The sequence below is a fragment of the Vanellus vanellus genome (assembly GCF_965231255.1).
Source record: "Vanellus vanellus genome assembly, chromosome: 20".
NCBI classification, from domain to species: Eukaryota; Metazoa; Chordata; class Aves; order Charadriiformes; family Charadriidae; genus Vanellus; species Vanellus vanellus.
Genome location: NC_138925.1, coordinates 4,249,144 through 4,273,610, shown reverse-complemented (window position 1 = coordinate 4,273,610; position 24,467 = coordinate 4,249,144). Strand labels below are relative to the sequence as shown.

At 43.7% G+C, this 24,467-nt stretch overlaps 2 protein-coding genes across 2 annotated transcripts; both read right to left on the bottom strand.

The window, feature by feature from the left end:
- Window positions 1-515: 515 nt before the first annotated feature.
- Window positions 516-13,198, bottom strand: LOC309680016 (chymotrypsin-like elastase family member 2A; the record flags this gene model as incomplete). The annotated part of the gene is made up of 11 exons (XM_082493501.1): window positions 516-665; window positions 1,172-1,263; window positions 2,613-2,787; window positions 3,033-3,167; window positions 8,625-8,777; window positions 8,915-9,060; window positions 9,798-9,934; window positions 10,737-10,865; window positions 11,819-11,916; window positions 12,499-12,587; window positions 13,156-13,198. 11 exons carry the CDS (start codon window positions 13,196-13,198, stop codon window positions 516-518), a joined length of 1,347 nt encoding a protein of 448 aa, XP_082349627.1.
- A 2,867-nt stretch (window positions 13,199-16,065) lies between these two features.
- Window positions 16,066-21,179, bottom strand: KIAA2013 (the record flags this gene model as incomplete). Its single annotated transcript, XM_082493477.1, has 3 exons — window positions 16,066-17,114; window positions 18,572-19,425; window positions 20,195-21,179. 3 exons carry the CDS (start codon window positions 21,177-21,179, stop codon window positions 17,079-17,081), a joined length of 1,875 nt encoding a protein of 624 aa, XP_082349603.1. The 3' UTR covers window positions 16,066-17,078.
- Window positions 21,180-24,467: the final 3,288 nt, after the last annotated feature.

Sequence of the window (24,467 nt, the reverse complement as noted above, 5' to 3'; positions counted from 1 at the left end):
ATGTTATTTAAAAGAAATGTGTGTGCCTGGAGCACTCTGATAATTTCTTATCTTGTCACATCTCATCTACAAAACCTGGGAGAAACTCATTTTTCCATATTGCTTTAATACTGTGGTCTCCAAGCTGTGCCCTGTGTTCTAAACTGGCACCTTTGTCACCTTCCCCCAAAGCAGGCAAGCCCAATGAAGTGAGGTTCTCCTGGAGGCTATGGTGGGAGCTTTGATGAAAGCCATTCCTCTGCTTCTGGCTTGCGCCATGGGTGGCACTCTCAGGGGTCCAGGCAGGTCTGGAACTACCTTGAGTGTGACTGTCGAGGCTCTGCTCATCCCAGGGCGTTGCAGGGCTCTGCTCAGCCAGTGCTGCTCCCACAGCGCCAGCACTACACTATTGAGAGAGAGGAGTACAGGTTTGTACATAGCGGAGCCCTCTGCTTGCAGGACAAAGATGCAAGTTCTACATGTCTTAGCCCTTAGTGAATGGCGCATTATCTAGGAAGTCTCACCCTGCTAAATGTTCACCTCCTTACTTGTTGGATAGATCCCTGGCTACTTTCCATCTTCTTTTTCTTGTGGATTGCTGGATTCCAGTGACACACCAGGCTGTCATTTTGGACACTGTAGTTCTTGTTGCCAAGAAGCCAGTAGGTTTTCATTTTCCCTTTGCCCTGGGCCAAGAAAAAGAGAGAGCAGTAAGCAGCTATTTTCATAGGATGAGGTAGAGCAGAGAATCACTATGGACAGGGCTTCTCTTCCCTCTCTCATAAGTGGCTGATGTTTGGGTAAAGAATTGTAATTTATATGCAGTTTGGGTGCTAATAATTCTTTCAGTTCAGAAAAAGGCTTTGGTGGCCACTGGCAGTATTGCTAAGGGTTTAAAATCAGCCTTACACCCATGTGGCTTTGTAACTGAATCCTGACACTTTCACCCATGTTCCTTTGGTTCCATGCAGGTGCAGACATAGCAGCTGTATTTCAAAGCACAGAGTAATACTTCTGCATCGATTAGGAGCAGTAATCTATAGCCACTTCCAACTGAATTCGCAAAAGAACCTTGGGGCCATGGTTAAAAATTGACTTGCAATTCACAGAAGAGCAATGGCCAAATCTATCATATCTCCTTCCTATCTCATTAAACTCCTTTACTGTTGCAAAGTTACAGAAAAGGTGTTACCTTGAGTTCAATTTCTCCTCTCAGTTCAATTTCATATGCATCATCTGTGAGAAGAGCATCATATGTAGCAGAACTGATGTGGATCTTCTGCGCTAGGATTCAGAACAGAGCGTTAGAAATGAATGATACCCCTATTCCTAGAGACCACACGCCAGCCCTCCTGCATTTATCGGCCCAGTGTTTCCACCTTTTCTTTGGAAAATGTCAGGATGAAGAAGCACAAAGAAGGGGAAGGTGCCTTAAACGTTGGTTGAGGACTCTGTGACACAGTACACAGATGTCAGCTAAAATGTAGCAGCCGTTCAGCAGGTTACCGGACCCACTGACATGACTGTGCAGTGCTGCTCTGGGTATCTCTGCACAACAGCATTGTACAGCAGTAAAAACAGATGATACTGGTAACAAAGGCAGAATAAAAGGCTGGGCCAAGAAAATATGCACTGCCCTCTTCTACGTAGCCATGGTGTTTCTACCTAATACCTTTGTGTTAAAAGTCCTTAAAATCAAACTCAGCTTACCTTGTGCTATTTGGCTTTTGTCACCCTCTTTCTCCTCTTATTTCCAATCTCTTTCAAAAAATGGCAGAAGGGATGTTACTCTACTTGCCCATGTGAATACACAATAGTTTCTCCTGCTTATTTGATAACTAGTGTACGTACAGGGATAGCTGGGACTGCAGGTCCTGCCTGTGCTGGTTCTTTTGATCTGTGGTAATTAGTCCTTTAGCCTGGGATGTACTGCAGAGAATTCTCATTCTCCTGTATGAACCTTATTTCACACTTGGCCATGACCAATGTGAGGTGTTAGGGGTTTTCCTTTCACTGCAGTACTTAAGAGACCTAGAGTGCAGGTGTGAGCCCAACTGGCACGTAAGGAACGCACAGATTGTGCGCGAGTCACTTACGCAAACTGGTGGACTCCATGCGGGAGGCTGTGTTTACAGTGTCTCCAAACAGGCAATAACGAGGCATTTTGTACCCCACAACTCCAGCCACGCAGGGTCCTGAGGAAATACAAGGCAGAGACACCCCAATAAGAAACAAGTGGAAAAAGTGCAGGGAGGTGCCAAATGAAGACACCTTTGCCGGTCACTCTGGATCCTGAGAGAGCAATGGCAATTGGGAATACTCAGTGCATCTAGGGCCTGGCTGCACTGTATTTACTTAAGGAGAGAAGTCACAATTTGATTAGCTGTAGCTAATTGGTGCTGATATTAAGGGAAGATGCACTTTTCCAGTGCTAAATTGTTTCACAGCCTTTTCCACACTGATGTGAGTAAAAGTCATTTCACCCCACTGTTACTGCTGGAACCAGGAGAAATATTCAGCCTGGGGTCCTGTGGAGAGTAAATGGCTTGTACAGAAATGCAGAATTTTTCTCCTCACATAATTAGACTGTATTCTATTCTCTTTTTCTTGTGCCTCCACCTCAGCCCATGTACCTGTGTGTATCCCAGCCCGCAGCTGCAGTCTGCCCATTGGCATATGGGGGATCACAACCTGACGAACTGCCGCCACCAGATCCAGAGACATTTTGGCAATCTCGTCAGCGTGTTTGGTGCCATTCCTCTCTGGCAGGCCGCTTGCTACCATGTAGGCATCACCAATGGTTTCCACCTGATGGGAAAGGGCACATGTCACTGAATGGCAGGCACCAAGGTTTTCTTTCAAAAGGAGATCAGAATAAAATATATCTCAGCTGTCCACCACTTGCCAAGCTGCGGTGTAGTCCCTGTGCGATGGCAGGTCTTGGATTTCATGGCTTTTGGCCAGCTGGCCCGGTGTATTTGATATTCACTAGGGAACAAAGCAAGAAAGATTTCAATAATGTCCAGATTCCTTGCTTGCAGGTTTGTACTCACCTTATAAACATCGTAAGACTCAATCCTGCTGTCAAAGCAGACGTACAGATTGTTGAGCATCTCAACAACTTGCAAGGGAGTACAGGAGGCAGCAATGCTTGTGAACCCCACAATGTCCGAGAAAAAGATAGTCACCTGTCACAGGAAAAAGGAAAGTGTGAAGCTAAGGTCTCCAGGCAACAGTGGCAGAGCCTTTGAAGGGTTTGGGGATTTGTGAAATTCTGAGCAGAACAGCCTAAGGCATGGGCTGCACATAGAACCAGTGTTGAGGAGCTGAATAAATACAATCCTAAATTAACAAGCTCTGGCTCTAAATTGTTCTCTGTTAATTTGACAGATAAAATTATGTTTATCTCCAAAGTTTATCATCCGCACTTCTCTGAATACCTTGTGCTAGGTGGGAGACTGAAAGTCAAGTGCTTTGAATCTTGTGAGCACTGATCAACAGACTTCTTGTAGAAGTAGGGCCTGATTTTTCTTTTAAAGCAATTTAAACTGTGGTAGAGATCAAAACTAGGTATCAAAACTGCTGTCTCTGCTCTTGTTGAATTAGGAAATACTAACTGGATTGTGTTTCTTTTCAAGTGATGTCTATCTTTGTTATGATCAAGTAATTTACAGAGAAATTAACTTTTTAGAAACATCAGATATATAAAAGAAAGAGCAACAGCAACCATATCTGAATTGACAAAGGGAAATGCGTGTTATAGCTGTTGGCTAATAACTAAGTGTTTCTTCTTTGTGCTCTGTGAACTTTCTCTGTTTAAAATGAAATTGTTCTTTTATTCGTCTTTCATAATACCAATTAATCCAGAAGAGTCACCTTTTCACTCCCTGCCTTGGTTCAGCTACTTTTGATGTCTTGACTATTGTGAATTATAATTAATTGTGCAATTACAGGTTGCTGTTTTGATAATGACACCTACAAATTAAATACAAACATATATTATTGTGTTTCACAGCTGACAGTAACAGGGTGTCTAGGGGAAAAAGAGTGAATAGAATTGCAATTACTGTAGCATGAGGATTTTGGCAGTGGGCAGTGGGCTATGCAGCACAGCTGCTGCGCTCAGCATTGACAGCAGCGTGCATGCTGTGCCACAGAGCTGTAAAGAAACGTGTGCCTGGCCAAACTCTGCCCGTGTTTTTATGTCAACAGGCTTCGTTACAGTTCCACACTTGAGGCTAAAAGATCATCCGTCCCTCTCATCCTTCTCTAAGTCTCATGCTCTCCTTTCAGTTATGTTTAATACTGACAAGTACAGACAGGATTTGTCCTACATTGGTTTTTTTTGTGATTCTTCCCATTTTACAAGGAGGAAACCCAATTCTTGCTCCTATGTACTCGTGATCTAATGATGCTGGCTGGCGTTCATGAGTAGGCTCTTAAACCCAAAGAAGACAACTTGCCAACATAGGATCTTTGACATCTAAAGCTACGCTTCTGGAAATTTCAGCTCTTCTTCCTTCCCCATCAACCCATGGCACATTGCACAGCTCTTTACAAAACACACGGTGAATATTTGGATTCCCATTCACACTCAGCTATGGATTGAGGTTCCTCAAAACAGTGGCAAGGTAGGTGCTTTTTTAGGTGAATACTTTTCTATCCCTGGTGACAGCATCCTTTCCATTTGCTAACCTGATCATAGTTTTCTGCCTCAACTTTTTGGCATTTCCTTAACTGCTTGGCCACAGATTTTGGCAACATCTGGTGTAAGAGGTCCTCAGCTAGCCGCCTCTCCCTTTTTAAGTCCTCTGTCTTTTCCTTGATGTTCCTGGCATAATTGTGTATCCAATCTGTCATTTGCTTGAAGGACATCAGGATTATGGGGTAAATGAAGCAGGCTATCATTAACAGACTGATCTTAAGGCTCATTGTGGACAGGATTTCTTTAGATTTCTTGATAAGCTTTTCCTGTCCCTTCTGCAGTAGGCAGCTCTGTACATAACGCAGTCCCTTTGCCAAGGCTTCAACGGACACAAATTCATCTGAGCCCAGGAGTGGGATGAAAAAAGAGATTCCTTCATAGTGGGTGAAATGAAGTGATAGATTGACGTTATCCATCCAGCACTTATGTACACTCTCTGATGAGAAGATAGCATAGTTCAGAACAGCAAAAAAATGATGCAATGTTGTTTGAAAGCTTGTAGATGCTGGCATTAAATGCGCTTTAAGTATGGTTTCTCTTATTCGAAGGATAAGTTTAAAAGCTACTATGTCTGCCCAGTCAGGATTGTATCTCATAGCTGTGAGGTCTTTGTGGGGACTATTAAAACGCTCCAGCAGTTCAGAGATCACTCTGGAGAGCACCTGGCTGGCTTCAGTATCCCTTGTGCTATTTAATTTTTCTCTCATGTTAATGATGTAAAATCTACAGATGGAAATGTTCTCCTTCTTGCATTGGCAATTCTCACAGTACAGTTTTGCTTCACTTGCCTTACAGAGGGAGTTTAAATTCCCCAATAGCTGAGCATGGAATGATCTATTCCTCTTGTCTGCTGGTGGGAACAGCCAGCTGTGCCTTTCTTCCTGCAGGAGATAGATGAGGCGAACAGCCCAAAGGTTTTCACAGGACGCAAGTTCATGAAGGGCTTTCTCTGTGTTTCTCCATATTTCCAAGCTGTTGCTCAGATCAAAAGAAATGGCTCCAAGGAGGCTGCAGAGGGAGACCATGCATGCTGTCAAAATCCTTTGAACTGTTTTTCTACCACCAGCATTGGAAGGGGGAAAACATCTGGAAAAAAAAAAAAAAAGTGGTGGTGTCTGATCCCTGGGGGGTGTTTCTTGCAGCCCCTGAAAACGTAACTGGAGCTACTAGTGATGTTTACCAATTCACATGCATTCTGAAACAAAGTACAGGGAACATGCATTAGCTAAATGTTACTGAAAGACCTATTTTATTGTATTTTGCTCAACCTGACATTTTATTTTAAAAGAAAAGGTGTAGTAAAGAGACTGTTTCCATCACACACTCAGAGCTGCAAAGACACGAATGAAATAATTCAGTTTTTCTTTGAGTATTAAGACTGATAAAATAATTTGCTGTAGGTTTTATTCTCTGGGTACTTCTATGCAAACCCTTAAGGAAGCCCTTGAAAAGATGGGTTACTTATTTCAGTGATCACAAACTGGAACTGTTGAATTTTTTTAGAACTTTTAGAATTCGTTCTTAGTAGGAATTGCTGTATGATGAATAATTTGTCTCGATATGTTCAAATGAGTTCAGATGGTTCCACAATATTGTCTAAATATTTCAAAAGGAAAATTAATCAAGTTTCAGGGTTTTTTCAGTTTTCATAGAAGCATATACATATCCAATTTTTACTGTTCGGGCTTCATGATTACCTTTTCTGTCCTCCTGTTTCATGCTACACATAATGTTCCATGCAGCAAAGTAACCTCCAACGATTTTCATTTTCAGAACTATTAATCAGTCATTTACAATCTTACATTAATGATACTCATGAAAACAACTCAGGATGTTACACGGAAGCTGGACACTCCTGACTAACTGGGCAACCCTTATTTCCACTGATAAAGAACCAGGGGACTGGGATGCTGATCAGTCCATTGAGCTCAGTCTGTTTTTCTATCCTGCATAGTAGAGGTGATTGAAAAAAGCCCTCCTCAGATCCCCTACTCTTTCAGATAGGTGAAATTACATTTTTAATAAGATAAATGAAAACCCGATAAAGCCTGCTATTTCTCAGTAGAGGCTGATATTAGGCAAAACGAGTTCCTGCTGGGCTCTTCGCAGCAGAATGGTGGTCAATGGTTGTAAAGTAGAAGTAATAAAAGTAGAGCCCCCAAAGATGATAAACAGTCATGTTTTACTTATTTAATACAATCTATGTTTAAAATATATATATTTTCAATCCAAAGGTAACAACTGCAAAATGTCTGACTGAAAGGATCCACAAGTCTCGAAAAATTTATCTCTGAACCCAGATGCATTTCTGTTCTGGCAATGAACTTCCAATCTTTTCTGTACGCTATCTACTGCTTATCTTTGTGTCACTTGTCCTCTGTTCTTAATCAATTGTTTTATTTTTGAATCCACCAAAATACGTGCAAGGAGCGAGAAGAAAAACACAACAAAAATCCACCTTGATTTTATACTGCTTACCTTTTATTACAATGAAAGAAATATAAATAGGGGCTTTAATTTAGTACCAGGCTAAAAGGTGGTGATTCTGGTTGTGCTTTGCAAAAAATCCCCATTTGAATCTGTGTGTCAGCAAACAGTGACAGTCCACAGGTCTTCACTTGGCATCTGAATGACTTAAAAATGAGCAACAGGGATGTGAAGGAGATGGGTCTGCAGAGATGCACAGACTGCTAGATTTTAGCCTTCCCCTTGCTAAGTCCCAAGATCACAGGGTGTTAAAAACCTCTCTGTAAAAGCATTTTGCAGCGCTGCCACTCACCTGCATGGACCAGCCTGTGCCCGTGCTGCCTTCCCGCGGGGCATTGCCGCTGCATGCTCTGGTGAGTCCTGCTCGCAGACTCAGTGGTCCCGTCAGCTGTCTGCTGCCTTTAGCCCTGCCGGTGCCTCACTTTCTCGCCCCCTGCCCCCTCGGGTTGTTCCTCTGGCTCACTAACTCGCTAATACTGCCCAGCCTCTTTGCAGCAGGCTTGCGTCTTCCCCCAGGTGAGGGTAGCAAGCTCCAGCCCAAGGCAGGGGAAAGGCTGTAAAAGGTCTCCAGCGTTATCACTAAATACAGGCTCTGGTCCTGACAGTACACAGGAAGAAGTGACAGGGACACGTTTTTCTTTCATGTTGCAAAAAATAGCATTTATTGCAGTATGGTTAGGTATAATACTTGTGTTGTTAAAAGCATAGTTTCCCAGCTCTTTGTGATCAAAGGTGTCGTGATTGTGACTTTATTCAAACTGTTTTCCTTCTTGGCATCTATCATCCAGTTCTCTTTGGATTAGTTGGTTGCCATAACCTACAAAAATGTAAAACAAGTGAAAAATCAGATCGTGAGACCCAGGAATTTGTGGATAGTATATGTTGTATCCAAGATGCAGGACTTAAATAACTGAAATAAGATTTTTGCTTCTTCGTCACATTTTAGATTAAAGTTTATATTAAATTAAAAAGTAATTGATGTTCCAGACTTGAGCAGCATGTGCTGTCTTCTAGAATGCAATTGCAACAATCAGTGTTATTGATGAATACAAATCATAGAACCATAGAATGGTTTAGGTTGGAAGGGACCTTAAAGATCATCTAGTTCCAACCCCCCTGCCATGGGGAGAGACAAATTTGAGTGATCACTTCTGAAGTCATACCAGTAAAATCTTTATGACTATAAATATAGCTCCAGTGTGAAGAGAGAATGCATTCCTAAACACCGAGAATTATTTAAAAGGAAAAATCATTTGGATAACTATTTAAGAGGCTACTTTATTTTTGCTTTTGCACTGGTAAGGGCTTGTCTACAGAGGTTACTTGTATGTAAAGTAGCATTTGAATCAAAAGTGATAGAGCTCCCTGAGTTGGTGGCAGAAAACTCAATCAGAGGGAACCTCAGAGACAGCCAAGTGTCTGTATTCTCTAGCAGCAATATCTAGAACCTTACCCACTGGATCCAGTTATTGTAAGCAGACACCCGGGTGAAGACAGAAGGCTTGTGATAATAGTTGCAGCCAAGAGAAGAGCCAAAGCTGACGATACCATGCACTTCCCACCGGCCGTCAGCACCTTGGCAGTTCAGTGGGCCACCGGAGTCCCCCTGGAAGGAAGGGGGAACGCAATTAATGGCAGTTATAGTGTGAATAGCTTGTCCTTGGGGTTTTTTTAAGCTTTCCTTCGTGTCAGGCTTGTTTGTGTCTGAAACCGAGCCCTAAGAGCAGTGTTCTCTGGACTCACATTACAACTGGAGGTGATTCCATCCCCACCAGCACAAACCATGGTGGGTTTCACGATGCTTCCCCACCAGCTAGGCTCGGAACAAGTTGCATAATCCACCACCAGCAAAAGGCCTTGCTGCAGGTCGTCTGGAAGGGCTCCATTTGCTGGGAGGGAATAGAAACAAAGGAATCATGGTACCAGCTGGCGCTGAAGAAAGAACAAAACTGCATTGTTAAGTTTCTCCCAGGATCTGGGTACTGTCCTTCCAGGTAAGAAACTCCACAGGGGCTACATTAAAGGAGAAACTGTATAATCCATTCCTTAGCTCCAGTCTTTTATATATATATATAAAATATATATATAAAATATATATATATGAATGGAGATATATATATATATAGCCTTAACTTCTTAATAATTCGCATTCTGTTTAAAAATGTCTCATCGTTAGAGAAATAAAGGGCTGCTCGTTGTTCAGGAGTTTGCAATTTACTTTATCACTGTGGGAGTTGCCTTTGAGCTGAGCTGATGCTTCTGCTGAAGACTCTTGAGATTTTCTTCACTTTGCATCTATTCCCTTATGTGTCTTTTCAGTTATTCAGCGGGGTATGTTAGCACTAGCAAATTCACCGGCCTGCACACTGTTAACATTTGTGTTGTACTAAGCTTCTAAAAGCTTAGTACAGGGCCCTCTAGTGCATTACTAGCCCCATTACAAGCAAAATAAACCAAAGGTAGGGAAAAATCACTGTGTGAATGAAGTGGGGTCTGATAAACTCTCACTACACTGAGGTTGAGGGGATCTTGAGCACCACCAGTAGCCTTTTTCCAGTCAATCCCAAAGGATAAGCCAGTACTGAAAGATTTTGTTCGACAATTTTTTAAATGTCCAAGTACTTACTCTGCAGTCTTCCCCATCCTGTCACATAGCAGGCAGTGTTGGATGACAGGATGCTTTGCGCAGCGGGGAGGCAGGCCAGCCTAATGTGGTTACTTAAGGTGACATGTTCAGCGAGCTTGATCAAAGCAATGTCGTACCTGTGGTCGTATGCACACATTTGAGAGTGGGGAAGAGAAAGGGAAGGCGTGAAGAGGTTTGCAAATAGATGAAGGCACAGTAGCATGAATACTTAACACTTATACAGCACTTGGCCTGTTCAAAAGAGATGCAGGGGAAGAAGTCGGTACATAAGCAGTAAACATTCCTCCACCCTCAAAGCAATGGGGAACTCCATGGACTGGAAAACTATTCCCTGCAGAACTGTCTATCTTCCCGCTGGCAGCTTTCTGGAAATTGCCTTTTATAGGTTCTTTTCACCAAAACCAAGCCTGTGTTAGGAATAACCCCAAGGACCTGGAAACTGAGGGGATTTCTTTGCTAATGCCCTTAGCCTGCGCCAGGACATAGGAGTCCTTCAGCAACAAAGATATTAGTACCATTGATCAATAATACTCTGTGTTTATGCCATTTGAGGAGGGCTTCAAAGAGCATTGTATAAGTTAATTCATCCCTTTCCACGGTACAAAAGAAATCATTGCATAGAACAGCTTTCCACGCAAGCATACATGCAAAATGGCATCTGAAAACACAATTCATCAATAAGGAATTAATATTGAACATTCTTTATTAGTTCTTTATCTTCTCTTGAGGGGAGAAAGGTGCAAGCTGGAGACTTGACTCTTATCTATGAGCAAACATTTAGAAGTACTGCTGTAGGCTGTAACAGGTGTCTCTAAACATTTACACGTTTAGCTGCCGCAACGCAGGGTGGGTGGGATTCAGGCAGTTTGATTTTTTCCCTGCATCTAAGAACTGAAAAAATACTTGCCACCAACTTACCCATTTGCAACATTCCGTGGATCCCAGTTCTCGTTAACAATGATCTTTTCTGGAGGAAGTGCAACTGATCCTTCTTCCGTGGCTGCTAGGTTGTATTTTCCAAGAAGTACTCGATAGTTCCGGGAAGAACTGGGCAAGAAAAGGAGTAATAGTTATGCAGCTGCTGGCTTGCTGCTTAGGGATCTGCATCTTTGCCACCTGAGATATTCAATGAGAACATCCTTAAGACTGTAATCTCACATCACATACGTGATTTGTCTGGAGCTGAGCCAACGGCTGACTGACTTGCTAAGGACAAAGCTAGGCTTAATCATTTCATCTCCAAGCTGTCCTGTCAACACCTGCTGAAGGCTTCATTAATACACTAAAGATGCCTCCAATCTTTGCAGGATTCAGCTCGTATTCTTCAAGGAAGTCAACAATTTGGACTGCTTTTTGACAGTGATAAACAGCTTCACTGATAAACAGCTGTGTGATAGGTACAATATGGAGGATTTATAATAATGACATACAGCCAATCCTTCTTATTTCATATTATGACATTTTTTAGAACTTAGTGTTACAATAACCAAGAACTGTATGTACGCATTCAAGGAAATACACTACCAAATCAAAATGTCTTTGTGCAAACAGTTTTGATGATGAAAGGTCATAGCTGTACCTGATCATTTCTTTGTTATACTGCGCCATAATACGAAGAGCTTACTGAAAATGACTGGTACATTCAAAGCATTTGTGATTATTTCTTCATGGAGTGGACAATTAATCTGTGGATCTCACTGCCATATATATTATAGAAACAGGCAACAGCTGAATTTTAATAGCAACTTATAAACATAATGATGTTTGTAGTTATTTACAGAAAATGAAAAGTATATAATTCAGGGGGTTTTCACACTCTACTTTTATTTTAAGGAAATGGTGTCATTCTTCTTCTGACCTATTAGTTATAATCAAAAGATATGATGTGAAACTCAGACCTCTTAATTGGGAAGGGGAGAACTGTAATTAATATGGGTTTGCTTCATCTGTCTCTGGTCATGCACTGGTTCCTGGGTACAGACTGTAACTCCATTACTTACCTGATGCAGTGTGCAGCTGTCATCACCCAGTTGGTTGCAATGAGGGTTCCTCCGCAGGTATGATACCATTTGCCATTTGAACTGTATTGAAGGGAGGCCTAGGATCAACAGATCAAGTAAGGCTCAGATTTTTGCTTACTGATTTTTTTCATTGTTGCACTTTTCTTCCTGCACCCAGAACACAACTTGCTGCTGCAAGACGGTGGGAGGCTTTTAAGTAACAAGTTTCCAACTCCTGGACATAGAATAGGTTTCCCTCCTTCCCCATCGTCCAAAAGCTTGATTTTTGTAATGTTGTTTCTTCCAAAGCTCTTGCTAAGCCTGGCCCAAATAGAGCATTTCATTTGCTTCAGAAATGTATTTTTTAACGCCATGTACAGCCATGCTCCAGCAGGCATTGTATGCTCCATGGAATTTCACAGTCATCTTGCTTAAATATGGGATGATGCCTAAGACTACTGAAAGAACATGAAAGCCTGCATAACCAGCAAATAGGTGGCACATCCAGAGCCTTTGTGAAAAGACTGGAAACTTTAGGATTAATCAGAATGTAATAGTGAAAACCTAAGACATGACAAGCAAGATGCATCAAATGAAATACAAGACCTGTTTTTGCTCAGCCGTGTTGTGTGAGGGTGGCGCAACCCGAATTGTTCCAGGGAAAGCACAAAGTGACTAACCTGCCAGGGCCAGCTGTAAGGTCTTGCGTCTTCCCCTCCGACAACTTTAGACACCGCAGGTGGGTAGGCAGGAACCCCGCAGCCAAAGGCTAGAAGACAAACAAAATAGGATGTGTGTTTTAAAAGTAGGAGGCTTAAAAAAAAAAGTATGTAAGAGAGGGGGGGTTTAAAATGTAGACTGTGGTTGTACAAAACATTGAAAGGTACAAATATAGGCTGTGATTTAATGTGATACAAGTGAGGATACAGCTATCGGTCAAAACTGACCAATGTTAAAGCCTTTTTGAACAGTTTCATTTTTCTTACAGATAATAAAATCAAGTTGGCTTAGCCAAATTCTCACGTGTCAGCTGAGACGCAGCTCTTAGCCAATGCAACAATTTGATGGGGATTAACTCTATTTCAGTGTATTCAAGCTAAGTAAAATAACTTTGAATTTCCTAAAGGCTGAGAGCAGTAATGCTAATCAAGCCCCTGTAGTAAGAACAGAATAGCACAGCACCTTGTTACTGTTTTGAGTAAACTTTTTAATTAACTGCCTATGCTGTATCTCGCTCTGCTTTGTTGCAGAATGTCTAGTTTCCCTAAAAAAGGAAAACCATTGTTCGATTTTAATTCATTTTTCCTTTAATACTAATGCTGAAATTGGGTACGTACCTGCAGCTGCCAGAGCCAACACAGCAACAAGGACTCCGAGCATGATGCCAGTTAGCTGTATGCTGCAGGGTCTGCTTTGCAAGCCATTTTATATGTTATCGTTTATCTCTGGGACATGTGACTTAAAATGTAATGATATTCTGATACAAATGGAAAACTTCTGTAATTGTGGGATAAATTTTTATATGCACAAGTGCCTGAAAAAAAAACAGTTTAGATGGACCTTGGATCCAGGCTATGTAAACAACTTGGTTAAAAAATATTCCAACTGAGTTGCATATTATCTGTAGCAGCTGTTTGCTTTCCCGTTGCCTTGGAAGTTCATCAAAAAGGTGTTTTCAGGAGAAAATGTTAAATGAAATATTCTAACACTTAATGGCATGTCAGCAGTAACAGCGTCTGATCTATACAGACAGTGATAGATTCAGACGTGTCAGCAGGGTTGGATTAGACGATCTCTGGAGACCCTCTTCCAACCTTAATTATTGTACGATTCTGTGGTTGCTTGAAATTTCATTTTGTTCTGTTTTTTTTTGTGACTGATGTCAACTACCACTTTATACTGACTGAAAACGTGTATCTTCTTTTCTAGATCAAGTTGCATGTGTTTTAGCATGCCATACTTCTTCAATGAAACAAACTGTAATCACTTTGAAGTGGAAGATGTTTCAAGCAATACAAAGAACCAGCTGCCCATGATGATGGAAAAACACTGGTGTGGCGCGGTAAGCCAGACTTCATTACTTTCCTATTTACCTTTAATTGTTAGATCAGTAGCACATCCCTGGAAGAGAATAGGGTTCCTGTAGCATTGCAAATATAAGCATTTTTATACCCCAAATCAGCATGCTGACCTGTAGTATAATGCAGTGTGTGCTTGTTAATGACAAAGGGTAAAGCATTTTCACCAATAGCACAAACCAGGCAAGAGCAGGCATTTACACCACTACAGAGCTGCTGTCACAAAAGAAAGTGTCTTATCTCAAATGTCCCGTAATGAATTCAATGACTTGATATCAACACTTACCCTTGTGTCTCTTTCTTCCTTTTTTTTTCTTCTCCTACAGGAATTTTCCATCCTCTGTCACGTTTCCATCCGCTTATCCTTCACCTGAAAAACTCTTACTGGTTATTTAAAAATCATCTCTATCCTTTAAGCCAGGTCACACATAGGGAGCAAATTTATTAGAATGGAGACAAATACCATAATGCCAGTTTTGTAACCGGAGTTGCATTGTACATACAGACCAAGCTAGAGGTTTCAGAAAAGCTGAAATAAATCTACTGTTTACTGTCAGTATTAACAAGCAGAAAAATCCCTGATTTTCATAGCTTCCATTCAGCAGTAGGTACTGATTTGGATGAAAGATGCCTGGAGCACACATGTAGAAGACAGAAATATGTAACGCTTTGCTGTTTTGTCTGCTTGTCAAGAATGCATTATCCTACCCAAACAATAGCACTTGAGAAAGCTGCATTCTGAATTTCAAATGGAATCAACCAAACTCTGTTCTGGTGTCTTGTATTTATTACCTGACAAAAGCATGAATCAGGATTAACTGAGTGCAGAATTGAGATTCTAAATTTTTTTTTTCATTAATTAGTTGGCTCTCTTCTTAATGTCTTAATTTACAAGCTAAACAACATACTATGCTTTTCAGTTTAACTTCCATGCTGCTATCATTTTCATTTAATACCAACTAAAATATAAATTTTGAACGTTCAGCTACTGTTTCAACTTTCCTGTTTCGAGTGTGCTTGTAAACATGGAAATTTGTTTTTTTAAGCATTTCTGCAATCATTTCACAAATAACCTTCTGCTATCTTGCACACTGTAAATAGAGAAACCCTATTCTTTCTTTTTCTCTTTCTTTGTAAAGGTATTCTGAAACAGTTCTCTTATTATATGGGGGGAAGCCTCATAAGAATCATCACATTTTTAATGTAAAACACTCTCAAAGCTTTTGTTTGTTTGTTTTTTGTTCCACTCTCGCTTTATGTAACAAGTGCTTATCCATCTTTTCCAGGTCTAGCCTAAATAGGCTGAAGTATCTTTCTTGGACTCAGTGGGCATCATCCTGTTGGCAGTTCTGCAAGTGAACATCAAAAGCCTCAGCCTCCAGCTGATACCATGGTGGCTTGGAAACAGCTCCCTAGAAGCTCTTACCAACTTCATGCCAGATGTTTCACAGAAACTAAGCAGCTCATGGACCTTCAGGAAGAAAGAGCAGGAACTTCTGGTATGTTCTGTTAAAGTGTAATAGCTAATATCTTTTTCAAGACATCATGTACTTGGTGTACAATTTATAATGTACTTCATCGCTTTACTATCTTTAGTCTGTTCCCTTGCAGGGTAGTAACTATGCTAGACCAATGAGTAAGTGGAACAGTCTGCAGATAAGTAACAGACACTGAAATCTGCTGGTCTGAGCAGGTTTTTCATCTAAAACTAGGCAGTAACCTATTTAAAAATTCAAAGTTAAATCCTGCCCTAGCTTTTAATGGGGAGCACCAAATGTGCCAAATTAATTTCTTGCTGGATGGCCATTAAATCTGCTACTTGATTGTTCCCTGGGTTTATTGCTGTGTGTTCTTAAAACTAAAGCTTGGCCTGCATGCTTCAAGATAGAACAAGGTTACACAGAGCCAGGGAAATGGAGATTAGCACCACTCTGTGTGTTTCAGTCTCTTATTGTGCCTTCCAAATTGTCTGTTCCCATCTTAGACCCATTTATGTATTATTTTCCACACTGTATTTCCTTTTAATCCAAGCACTTTTGTAGTCAATACTGGCCACAGATGTAATATAAGGCTCTGCTTGTTTTAACTGGGTGGGGAGCAAGGGGAGGAGAGAACACTGACAGGAAAAAAAAAGAAGAAAAAAAAAAAAAACCAGCCACACTTTGGTGATCAGATTAGACTGAAATATATTTATTTAGAAACAACAGCTTTGGTATTTTAAAACCAAACAACCTTTAAATCACTAGAAAGTGGGATGTCTCTCCCCATAGCCGAAACAAATCAATGCACAAAGCCTCAGTATGCTTACAACAGGAAACCTGCCCATCAGCATTTCCAAGTGTAAATCCAGAAAACAATTTCATTAAATTGCTTTTGCACTCTACAATCATAAAGGCTGAAAAACCTGTTACCAGAACTTAGATGTCTACAGTTCAATTGGCTGACTTTTTACTGAAGTGGAGGCAAAATTATTAACATCCTCCCCCTCCCCCCAAGCAATAAATTAAAAAAATGTATACCAGAAAGGAAGTTACACTGAAGTTTTCTAGTTAACTCTCTGAAGAGAATCATCATTCTTTATTTTCCTGTAAAATTAAAAAACAAATCAAAACATCAAAGGACTTGGTATATCTTCAAATATTTTCACCAAATGCATTACTCTTAGGGAACTGAAGAGCTTACAAGGAAAAAAGAAACATCTGTTACACAAGCTTCTGGGATAAACTCTGGTATAACCACACCTTCCAAGTCTCTGATTCCTTTCTTAACAAGGCACAAAAGGATTGTTGCTTTCAAAAGGTCCTTGTTCTCAGCTGCAAAATAGTCAGATGTCTTGTGCAAATGGAGGCTGAAAGCAGGACTAAGTTCACTTGGACACTGGGATGTTCCCATTCAGTTAATGAAACAGGGTGTTATTTCAACACCATTAATCTTGCTTACTGCTACAGAGATTCTGAGCTTCAGCTGGCTTCCACTTCATCTGGGTTTCTGCAATCAACTTCTGCATCATCTTCATTTTAAGTAGGTTCAATTAAGATGAGGCAACAGACTTGTTTGCTGTACACTGCAAGGCTTTTTTCAGTGTCAAGAAGGAAGAGGTGTTACGTTAGCCCTGATGTGTAGCTGTGAAGCTTCTCAGCATTTCAGAGCATAGTGTCAGGGACAATTACCTGTAGTAAGGGTTAACAAGTCATTCCGTAAAAGGGAGAAGGCAAGTCCTGTAGATGACAAAGGCAACCAGATAGCAGTGAAAAAAAGACATAATTTCAGGACGCGTGTCAGAGCACAGCTGTATACACAATAATTGCAACTACTTCCTGACTGCTTCCTCCTTTTGCACTAAGTTTCTGATCACGATCATAGGCTTATAACTGAAGTTGTCTTTGATATACAGATCTATTCTACCTCTTCCTAGGTTAGTCTGTCTAGCCACAAGCACCTTCCACTCTCATTCTTTCAACAGATGACAGGTATTCAGACCTGCTTGGGATCAGGCCTGATCTCCAGTGCTGCACATTACAAAGCCAGTGAGCTGAGAGGAAAATTGCCAACTTGCTTTGAACACCCCTTATGTACTGACTGTCAAGTGTAGTCCAGTACCTTCTGTCCAGCCTTAGCTATTCAAAACTGAATTTGCTTTTACAATTTGGAAAAACAGGGCAATCTAAAGCTAGAACTTTTCCTCTGACAGGTCTATGTCCTTTTTCTATTTCCTCCTTTGTTGGTTTTTTTTTTTTTTTTTTAAACACAAGCTACATTTAACTCTGTTCAACCCTAAGCAGAGACGCCTCTGAACAACATGGCCAGCTCACGTAGCAAATCCAGTCTCGTCTTTCATTTCCACTCTATCAACAGGCAACCAGAAAGTACCAGTACTATGAGCAGAAATCACCATCCACTGTCTATTCTGTGCTAAGTTTTTACTAGCAACTAAGTTTTCTAAGGCAACTCAAAACAAGAATTTCAAGTCCTTTACACCAAGGTGAGATGCAGTAGAGCTTGAAGTCAGAACCTCCAACTCACAGTATAAAGCACGCAGTACTTTTCCTAACACAGCTATGTATTTTGTCTGAATGGGAGAAACACTTAACTCGGCACTTGCCCAAAATGAGGATAGTAAACATGATTTGATGGAGGACTGCAGTGTCTATAAGTCTATGAACGTTTACCAGTAGTCCCAACAAGTCAGCACCTTGACCTAAGAACACTAGCTTGCATTTGTGTGTTCTTGTACAACACGTCATGCATTCACACTAGGCAGACAAGTGTGCATGTCTCCCACACAGTAGTAAAGACAAGTATAGCAGCTCTCTCACAAGCATTCCGGTACTGCATAACAAGAGACATCATCTTATTACAGCCACAACTGTTGGCTTAAGAACAAGCAATGTCCTACACCAATGTGTGGAAAAGGACAGAAAAGCTGTGCCTGCATTGATCTGCAGCCTTACAGATGTTTAAGGAGGAAAGATGATGGCTTTAGCTTCTCTAATGTTTGTCAGCCCTACCACTCCAATCCCTGCCCCAATCCTACTTCTTGCAAGAGGTCACAGATCGCTTGTTGCAAGAGAGACTGAAAATCCTCACAGTCTAAGACACAACCTCCCTAGGCACAGCTGACAAAATCAGGTTGACAACACTTAGTGGACAGCAGCCAAAAGCAGCCGCCTTATACCTTACTCCTGAAGAGTGGCTTGGCTCCTGGCCCGCAATATTCATTGTATATGAGTTTGAACAGAAACAAGTGAAACAATGTGATTAAGGAGGCCACGCTGAACCAGAACAGGAAGGGTAAGCCTGGGTATTGCTTGGCCATGTGTTCCTCATGAGCCAGAATAGCTTTTAGATGGAGTGTGTGTCTCAGGTCCTGCAAATGGATCAAATCTGTCGATATATAAAGCAGTGGTGTGATGGGTTGAGTCACCATGACAGGGAATGTATGACCTCGTGCCTCTGAGGTGAGCTCCACAGGCTCATTCATACAGCCTGCCTCACACGCATATAGTCTAACTGGCTTGTCTTGGAATTTCACAGACACATGCAGGAAGGGCTTTCCTTCAGCATCCAGCAGAACTGCTAGATTAATCAAGTCCTTATTGTAATGGATCCCACGTAAGGAATAGCTGTTATGAAGCACATCAGGGTCAGCCTGAAACTGAAGATGGTTTTCTGTGAACTGCAGACCCCCAAAACTAAGCACCATTCCCTGCATAAGTCCATGGACTCCAGCTGCCACAAGACCCTTGCATCCCCGTTTCTGGAGAGTTAGCTTCCACAGGTCTGAGAGTTGCAAGATCTGGGTGACACTGGTCAGCTTTGCTGGCCACAGGTTCTCTGCATGCATGGTCGCGTGGCCACTGAAGCAGTGGTCAGCGTAGTTCAAGCTGGCTTCCATTTTTTCTCTGTCCTCACCACTAATGAGCGGATCTAGCAGAGGAGCTGGCATGCTTGACAGCACATAGTAGAGGGTCATATTAACAGTCTCACTGGATGGTGTATGCAAATCTGTGATCTTTCTCATTTCAACCCCTGTAATACAAAAGAACAACCAAGAGTCAAAAGATCACACATGAACACAACATTAACTAGGAGAAGAAGAAGATCAAATGTGTGTGGTGGCATTCAATACACAGGCATTCTTTTAACATTTAAGCACTCTTTGCCTATGAAACATTGACGTGAAATGTTTCCTTGTACTTTTTTTAGATGTGGTCTCTCTGCCTTTAGTGGGACCTTGACTTTCAGACTGCCAGTAACAAAGCTAGTTTGATATACAGATGCCTTATGGAGCTGTCATCATGACTCCATGAGAATGTACTGTTAAAGGAACCTCTGTCTTTTTACAGGCTATAAAGGAGCAAGTTCTACATTACTTAGGCAGAGTCTTCTATGCAAGGCCGTGAAAGTTTTAAGCAAAAGCATCCTTGTAGAACACTCCTTAACTTCTATGAAGAAATCTGTCCTTTATGCTGCCACTAGAGGTCAACTCTACTTCCAACTTAGAGCTGCCACACTGGGCAAATCAGTGAAGTTCCCACAGACATGAAAGCCAGCACATCCAGTGTTATGATTAGAAATGTTCTTCTATCATTTCCTGTATGCAGTAAGAAATACTCCGTTTTTGTAATGTAGGGCAGGTTCCAAACCAGGAACGCTGTTTTATTATCCCACAACATGCCTTCTGGCCCCCGAGAGAAACCCCTCAGGAAGAATGGAATCTCTTACAGCAACGAGGTCACTGAGGTTTCTGCTGCCCTCTAAAGCAACCCTTTTGGAAGTTGAGCATCACTTTCCTTACCTGAAATGAACAGGTCTGACCAGGTCTGTTGGTGCTCCTGGAAAAGATCTTCCACCCCCATCTGCATCACCTCCAGCATCTCTTTCTTGGCTGACTCCCTCAGCTTGCTGAAAGTCTCCTCCAGCCTGGAGACCTCGATGGGCTCTGAGGTGTACACCACGGAGAGCACGGTTTCGTCGAAGTGGGATTTGGGAGCCACCTGCACCCGGCTCACAAGCTTCTTGGCGGCCACCACCATAAGCACCACCTTGGGGGTCCCGGCCAGCAGTAGGCGACCGGAGGAGAGCAGGAACTGTCGCTCCTCCACCTTCTCCAGGCTGGTGGCGAAGCGGCCGCCCAGCGAGGGCACAGAAGCTGGGGCCGAGGCCTCGAAGGCAGCCACCCGCTCGGTGGGGTTGGCAATGCGGATGCGCTGCAGGTAGAGATGCGGCCGGCTCCGGTGTGCCACCACCTCCTCCCGCACCGTCACGCAGTCCCCGGCGCCGCTCCCGGGCCCCGTCTGGACGCACCTCACCCGCCGCACGGCCCCGTCCCGCAGCGCCGCCAGCGCCGCCCGCGCCTCGCCGCGCCCGCCCAGCGCCCTCAGCCGCACCAGCGCCGGGTACTCAGTGGCGAGTGCCGGGCCCCCGCCGGATCCCGCCGCCGACACCCAGAGCCGGCCGGCGGCCACGTCCAGCAGCAGAAAGCCGTTGCCCGCCAGCGCCAGGCCCGGCCCCGGCCCGCTGCCGCCCCCGGCCGCCGTCTCCTCCGGCAGCAGCAACGCATCGCCGCGCTCAGCCTGCGCCCGCCAGGCGCCCGTGGCCGCCTGCAGGCAGAGGGCGGCGGCGCCGCGGGGCTCGGCCCCCCGCCCCGCGCCCCGCCGGGCCCGCGCCGCCCCCAGGTACCAGTAGGCGACGAGCAGCAGCGCCAGCAGCAGCAGTAGCCGCCGCGCCCAGCTGCTGGAGAGCAGCCCCGGCAGCCCCTTCAGCCGCTGCTGCAGCCACATGAGCGGCGGCGGGGCGGCGCGGGAGTCCCGTCCCGTCCCGCGGTCGCTCCCCGGCCCCGATGCCGCCGCGGCGCAGCGACCCTCACGCCGCCATCGCCCGTCGCCCGGAAGCGCCGCGCCGTGCGGCAGCCCCGCCGCGCTTTGCGGCGCTTTGCGACAGCCCTGTCGCACCGCCCCCTGAGGAGGCGCTTGGCGGGGAGCCCCGGCCCGTCCCTCCGCCCCCGCGGGGCCAGGCCTCCCCCAGCCCACGGCTCCGGGCCGCTCCGCCGCGGCCTCGGGCACCCCTCAGCTCCGGCCCGCCGCTGCGCCTGCCCCGCTGCCCGCAGAGGGAGGGCCGGGACCCCCGGCGCCGTGGCCGCGGGTATTAGCCAGCAGCTCCAGCCCTATTTGAGCACGCGGCTGAGGTTTTGTCTCTCCTGCCCGGGTGACTGCAGCGATGGAAAAAATCTGGAGAAGGCCCGGAGGAGTTCTCCGTAATTCCAGTAGCAATTTACTCCTGTTATCACAGCAGAGTTTATGTGGGAAAGCGAGTTACATTCTATCAAACTTTATTCCATTGTGTAGTAAATAGAGGAACGAACTTCAGGATGTGTCTTGGATGTGCACATCAAGCCATGGAAAGCTTTGGACTCCAGTGCAGCTCTCAAAAGACAGTAGCAAACCGTGTTACAGAAACACTGTGGTTAAAATGAAGTGTGAAATTCCCAACCACATAGAGCCAGTGAACCCAGTTAGTGAAGGGGAGCAGATAAGACAACTTCTTCCTGCAAAGGAGCTCTTTGATTTGGGGGGGGGGTGTGTGTGTGTGTGTGCACTGGAATCTGTAAAAACGGTGGGTGACACCCTGTCTCTTGCACATTCCAGTGGGGCTGGTGTTTTCTCAGAAGGTCTGGTGTGCTTTGAAGCTGCTTTAAAGACTGAGTTCTGATCCTTTCAGGTTTTAGGAAGTTGCTGCTTTGCTTGGAGCACGTGTTGCACGTACTCATTGGAACATCTGCATTGGCAGCTGCCTCTGTTTAAAAAGACAGGCAGCCGACTCCAGCCAGAGCGCACAAAGCAGTACAAACATAGAAACAGGAAAAAAAAATATGCTTGCTGGGTTGGCATAGCTGCAGAATGCAAACAGAGCTGTCAAATAGGGACAGTCTGAGTATGGCAGTATAAACAATGATGCATTCATGATTTCTGGTGTGCAAAACCCCTTTCATTTTAGAATGGAGAGATTTCATTAAAATGAGGAACTTGCAATTTTTAAAAGTCTAGATTGAGCCACAGATCTCAGAGAGGTTTGAAGATGAGGGGCTGAACACCTCTGCTGTGGCTCCTGGCTTGAAGTGTTGAGGCTGCTCCAGATTTATCAGTGTCTTTGTCTGGGCCTGCAAAGTACTGAAGAAATCTAAAGTGAAAGTCTGTTTTAATTTTTTTCTTCTTCTTTTTTTTTTTTCCCCTCTTTAGTGAATCTGGCAGCTTTGCAAAAGGAAGTTTCCTGAAATCACCATCTTAGGGAGAATTAGTATTTCCTTGGATTGTTGCCTGTAGCACATCGTTTGAGCATGAGGACTATTCTGTTTGCCTGGTAATTATGAGGGAATTCCTGCTTTGGGGAGAGGGAATAGAAACAAAAGTGCTTCGAACACACTCAAGAATATTCTCAGTGAACAAACTAACAATAATGGCAGTTCTTTGGGAGGATCCTATTACGAAGCATGGAGAATATTAGCTACAGTGTGGCTCTTCTAACATATGCTTAATTTTTGCTCTGCTAAGATTGTACCTTCTTGTTTTTATTTTGAAAATCTGAATCTTCTAATGTCTGTGATTTCTGTTAATTTAAGGAGGTGGTTTACTGACAGAAACCAGCAGTCTTGGGCCTCAGAATTTTACACAGCCAATTTTTTTTATTAAAACTGGACTCTGCAATGAGGGAGGCTTCTGTATTACCCCAATGCTTTTATGATGTCCTGTATGTTTCCAGCTGTGCATTCCACAGCCCCAGCACTACATATCGCATTGAGGCATACCGTTTCTGTTTTATCTCAATGCACGTGCCACACCATTGCTCAGCACATATCCTTCGCTTTTTGTGCCTCTGCTGAACTACTCACTGCTGGTCCTTTCTCCCTGACACCTTATCTTCCTGTTGTGCTCCATGGGCCAAACTCAGGAGTCCCTCTTTCAGTGATGGCTTTAATAGTATACCACAACGTTGATTTCTGTCTACTTAATGTCTTACAGAACAGTACATAACATTTACACAGCCTCTGTCACTCTGTGAGTTCTTTGCAGACAAGTAAATATTATTGTTCATGCCTTACAAGAGAGAAAATATGTAATCTTCTAATGTTGCTTTCAGTAATGGAAGCAAAGTCGGGTTTAATTATACACAGTGCCTAAGAAAATGGCACTGTCACTTCTAGGTATTTGCTTCAGTAGAAATAATGTGTTGCTCAAGGCCTCACATATGGTATGTGCCAGTGGTAGATCCTCATCTGGTGTTCTGCAGGCTCAAAAGGGTTTCCCTACATCTAAGTCTTACATTCACTGCAGTATAAAAATGATCCTAACCCCAATATTTTTTTAAAAAAATGTAATTTTATAGGATAGGTTTGTTTTGCCTGTTCTCAAAGTTAGGCAGAATAAACTAGAAAAGGATGCATGGGTAAGTCATCAAGGCTTAGAGCAAGAAAACCCAGCACAAGGACAAAGAGATAAATGTAAGACTTAGACATGTGTATGGCCAGAGAAATACAGTTAGTATAAGAAACAAGACCACAGCAGATCTTGTGTTTGCTAAGGAAATAGATGAGTCCAGATGACAGGTGGAAAGAAGAGACTTAATAAGGGCTGCCAGTTTCCAGAGCCGTGCATAATCAATTTGTTTTGCTTTTTTCCCACACTTAATGACTGTGTCAGCCAGATGCAGCCCAGTATGAACTGAAGCTGGCCAGAAAGTTAGTCCCCCTCCTCCTACACAGGCCCACGTTTGTTTAACGCCTATTTCTTCCTCTGCAGCCCCGTTCCCGTGTCCCGCGGCTGTGGCCCCCGGCAGCCAGGCTTGCTGGACCCCGCACCCCAGGTGAAGTTGCTGCAGCTCCGGGATCAAACCCCACCAGCTTTGCGTCCCGGCAAAAGGCAGGTACATGTTCCCTCGCTTTGCACAAACCTCGGCCCCAGAGCTTCCCGCTCCCTCTCCCAGCCCGGCCCCAGCTGCCTCCCCGCCTCTTGCGGGGGCCGGGGCGGCCCGGGAGGAGGAGCCGCCGCCTCCCGCTTCCTCCGCCCGTCCCCGCC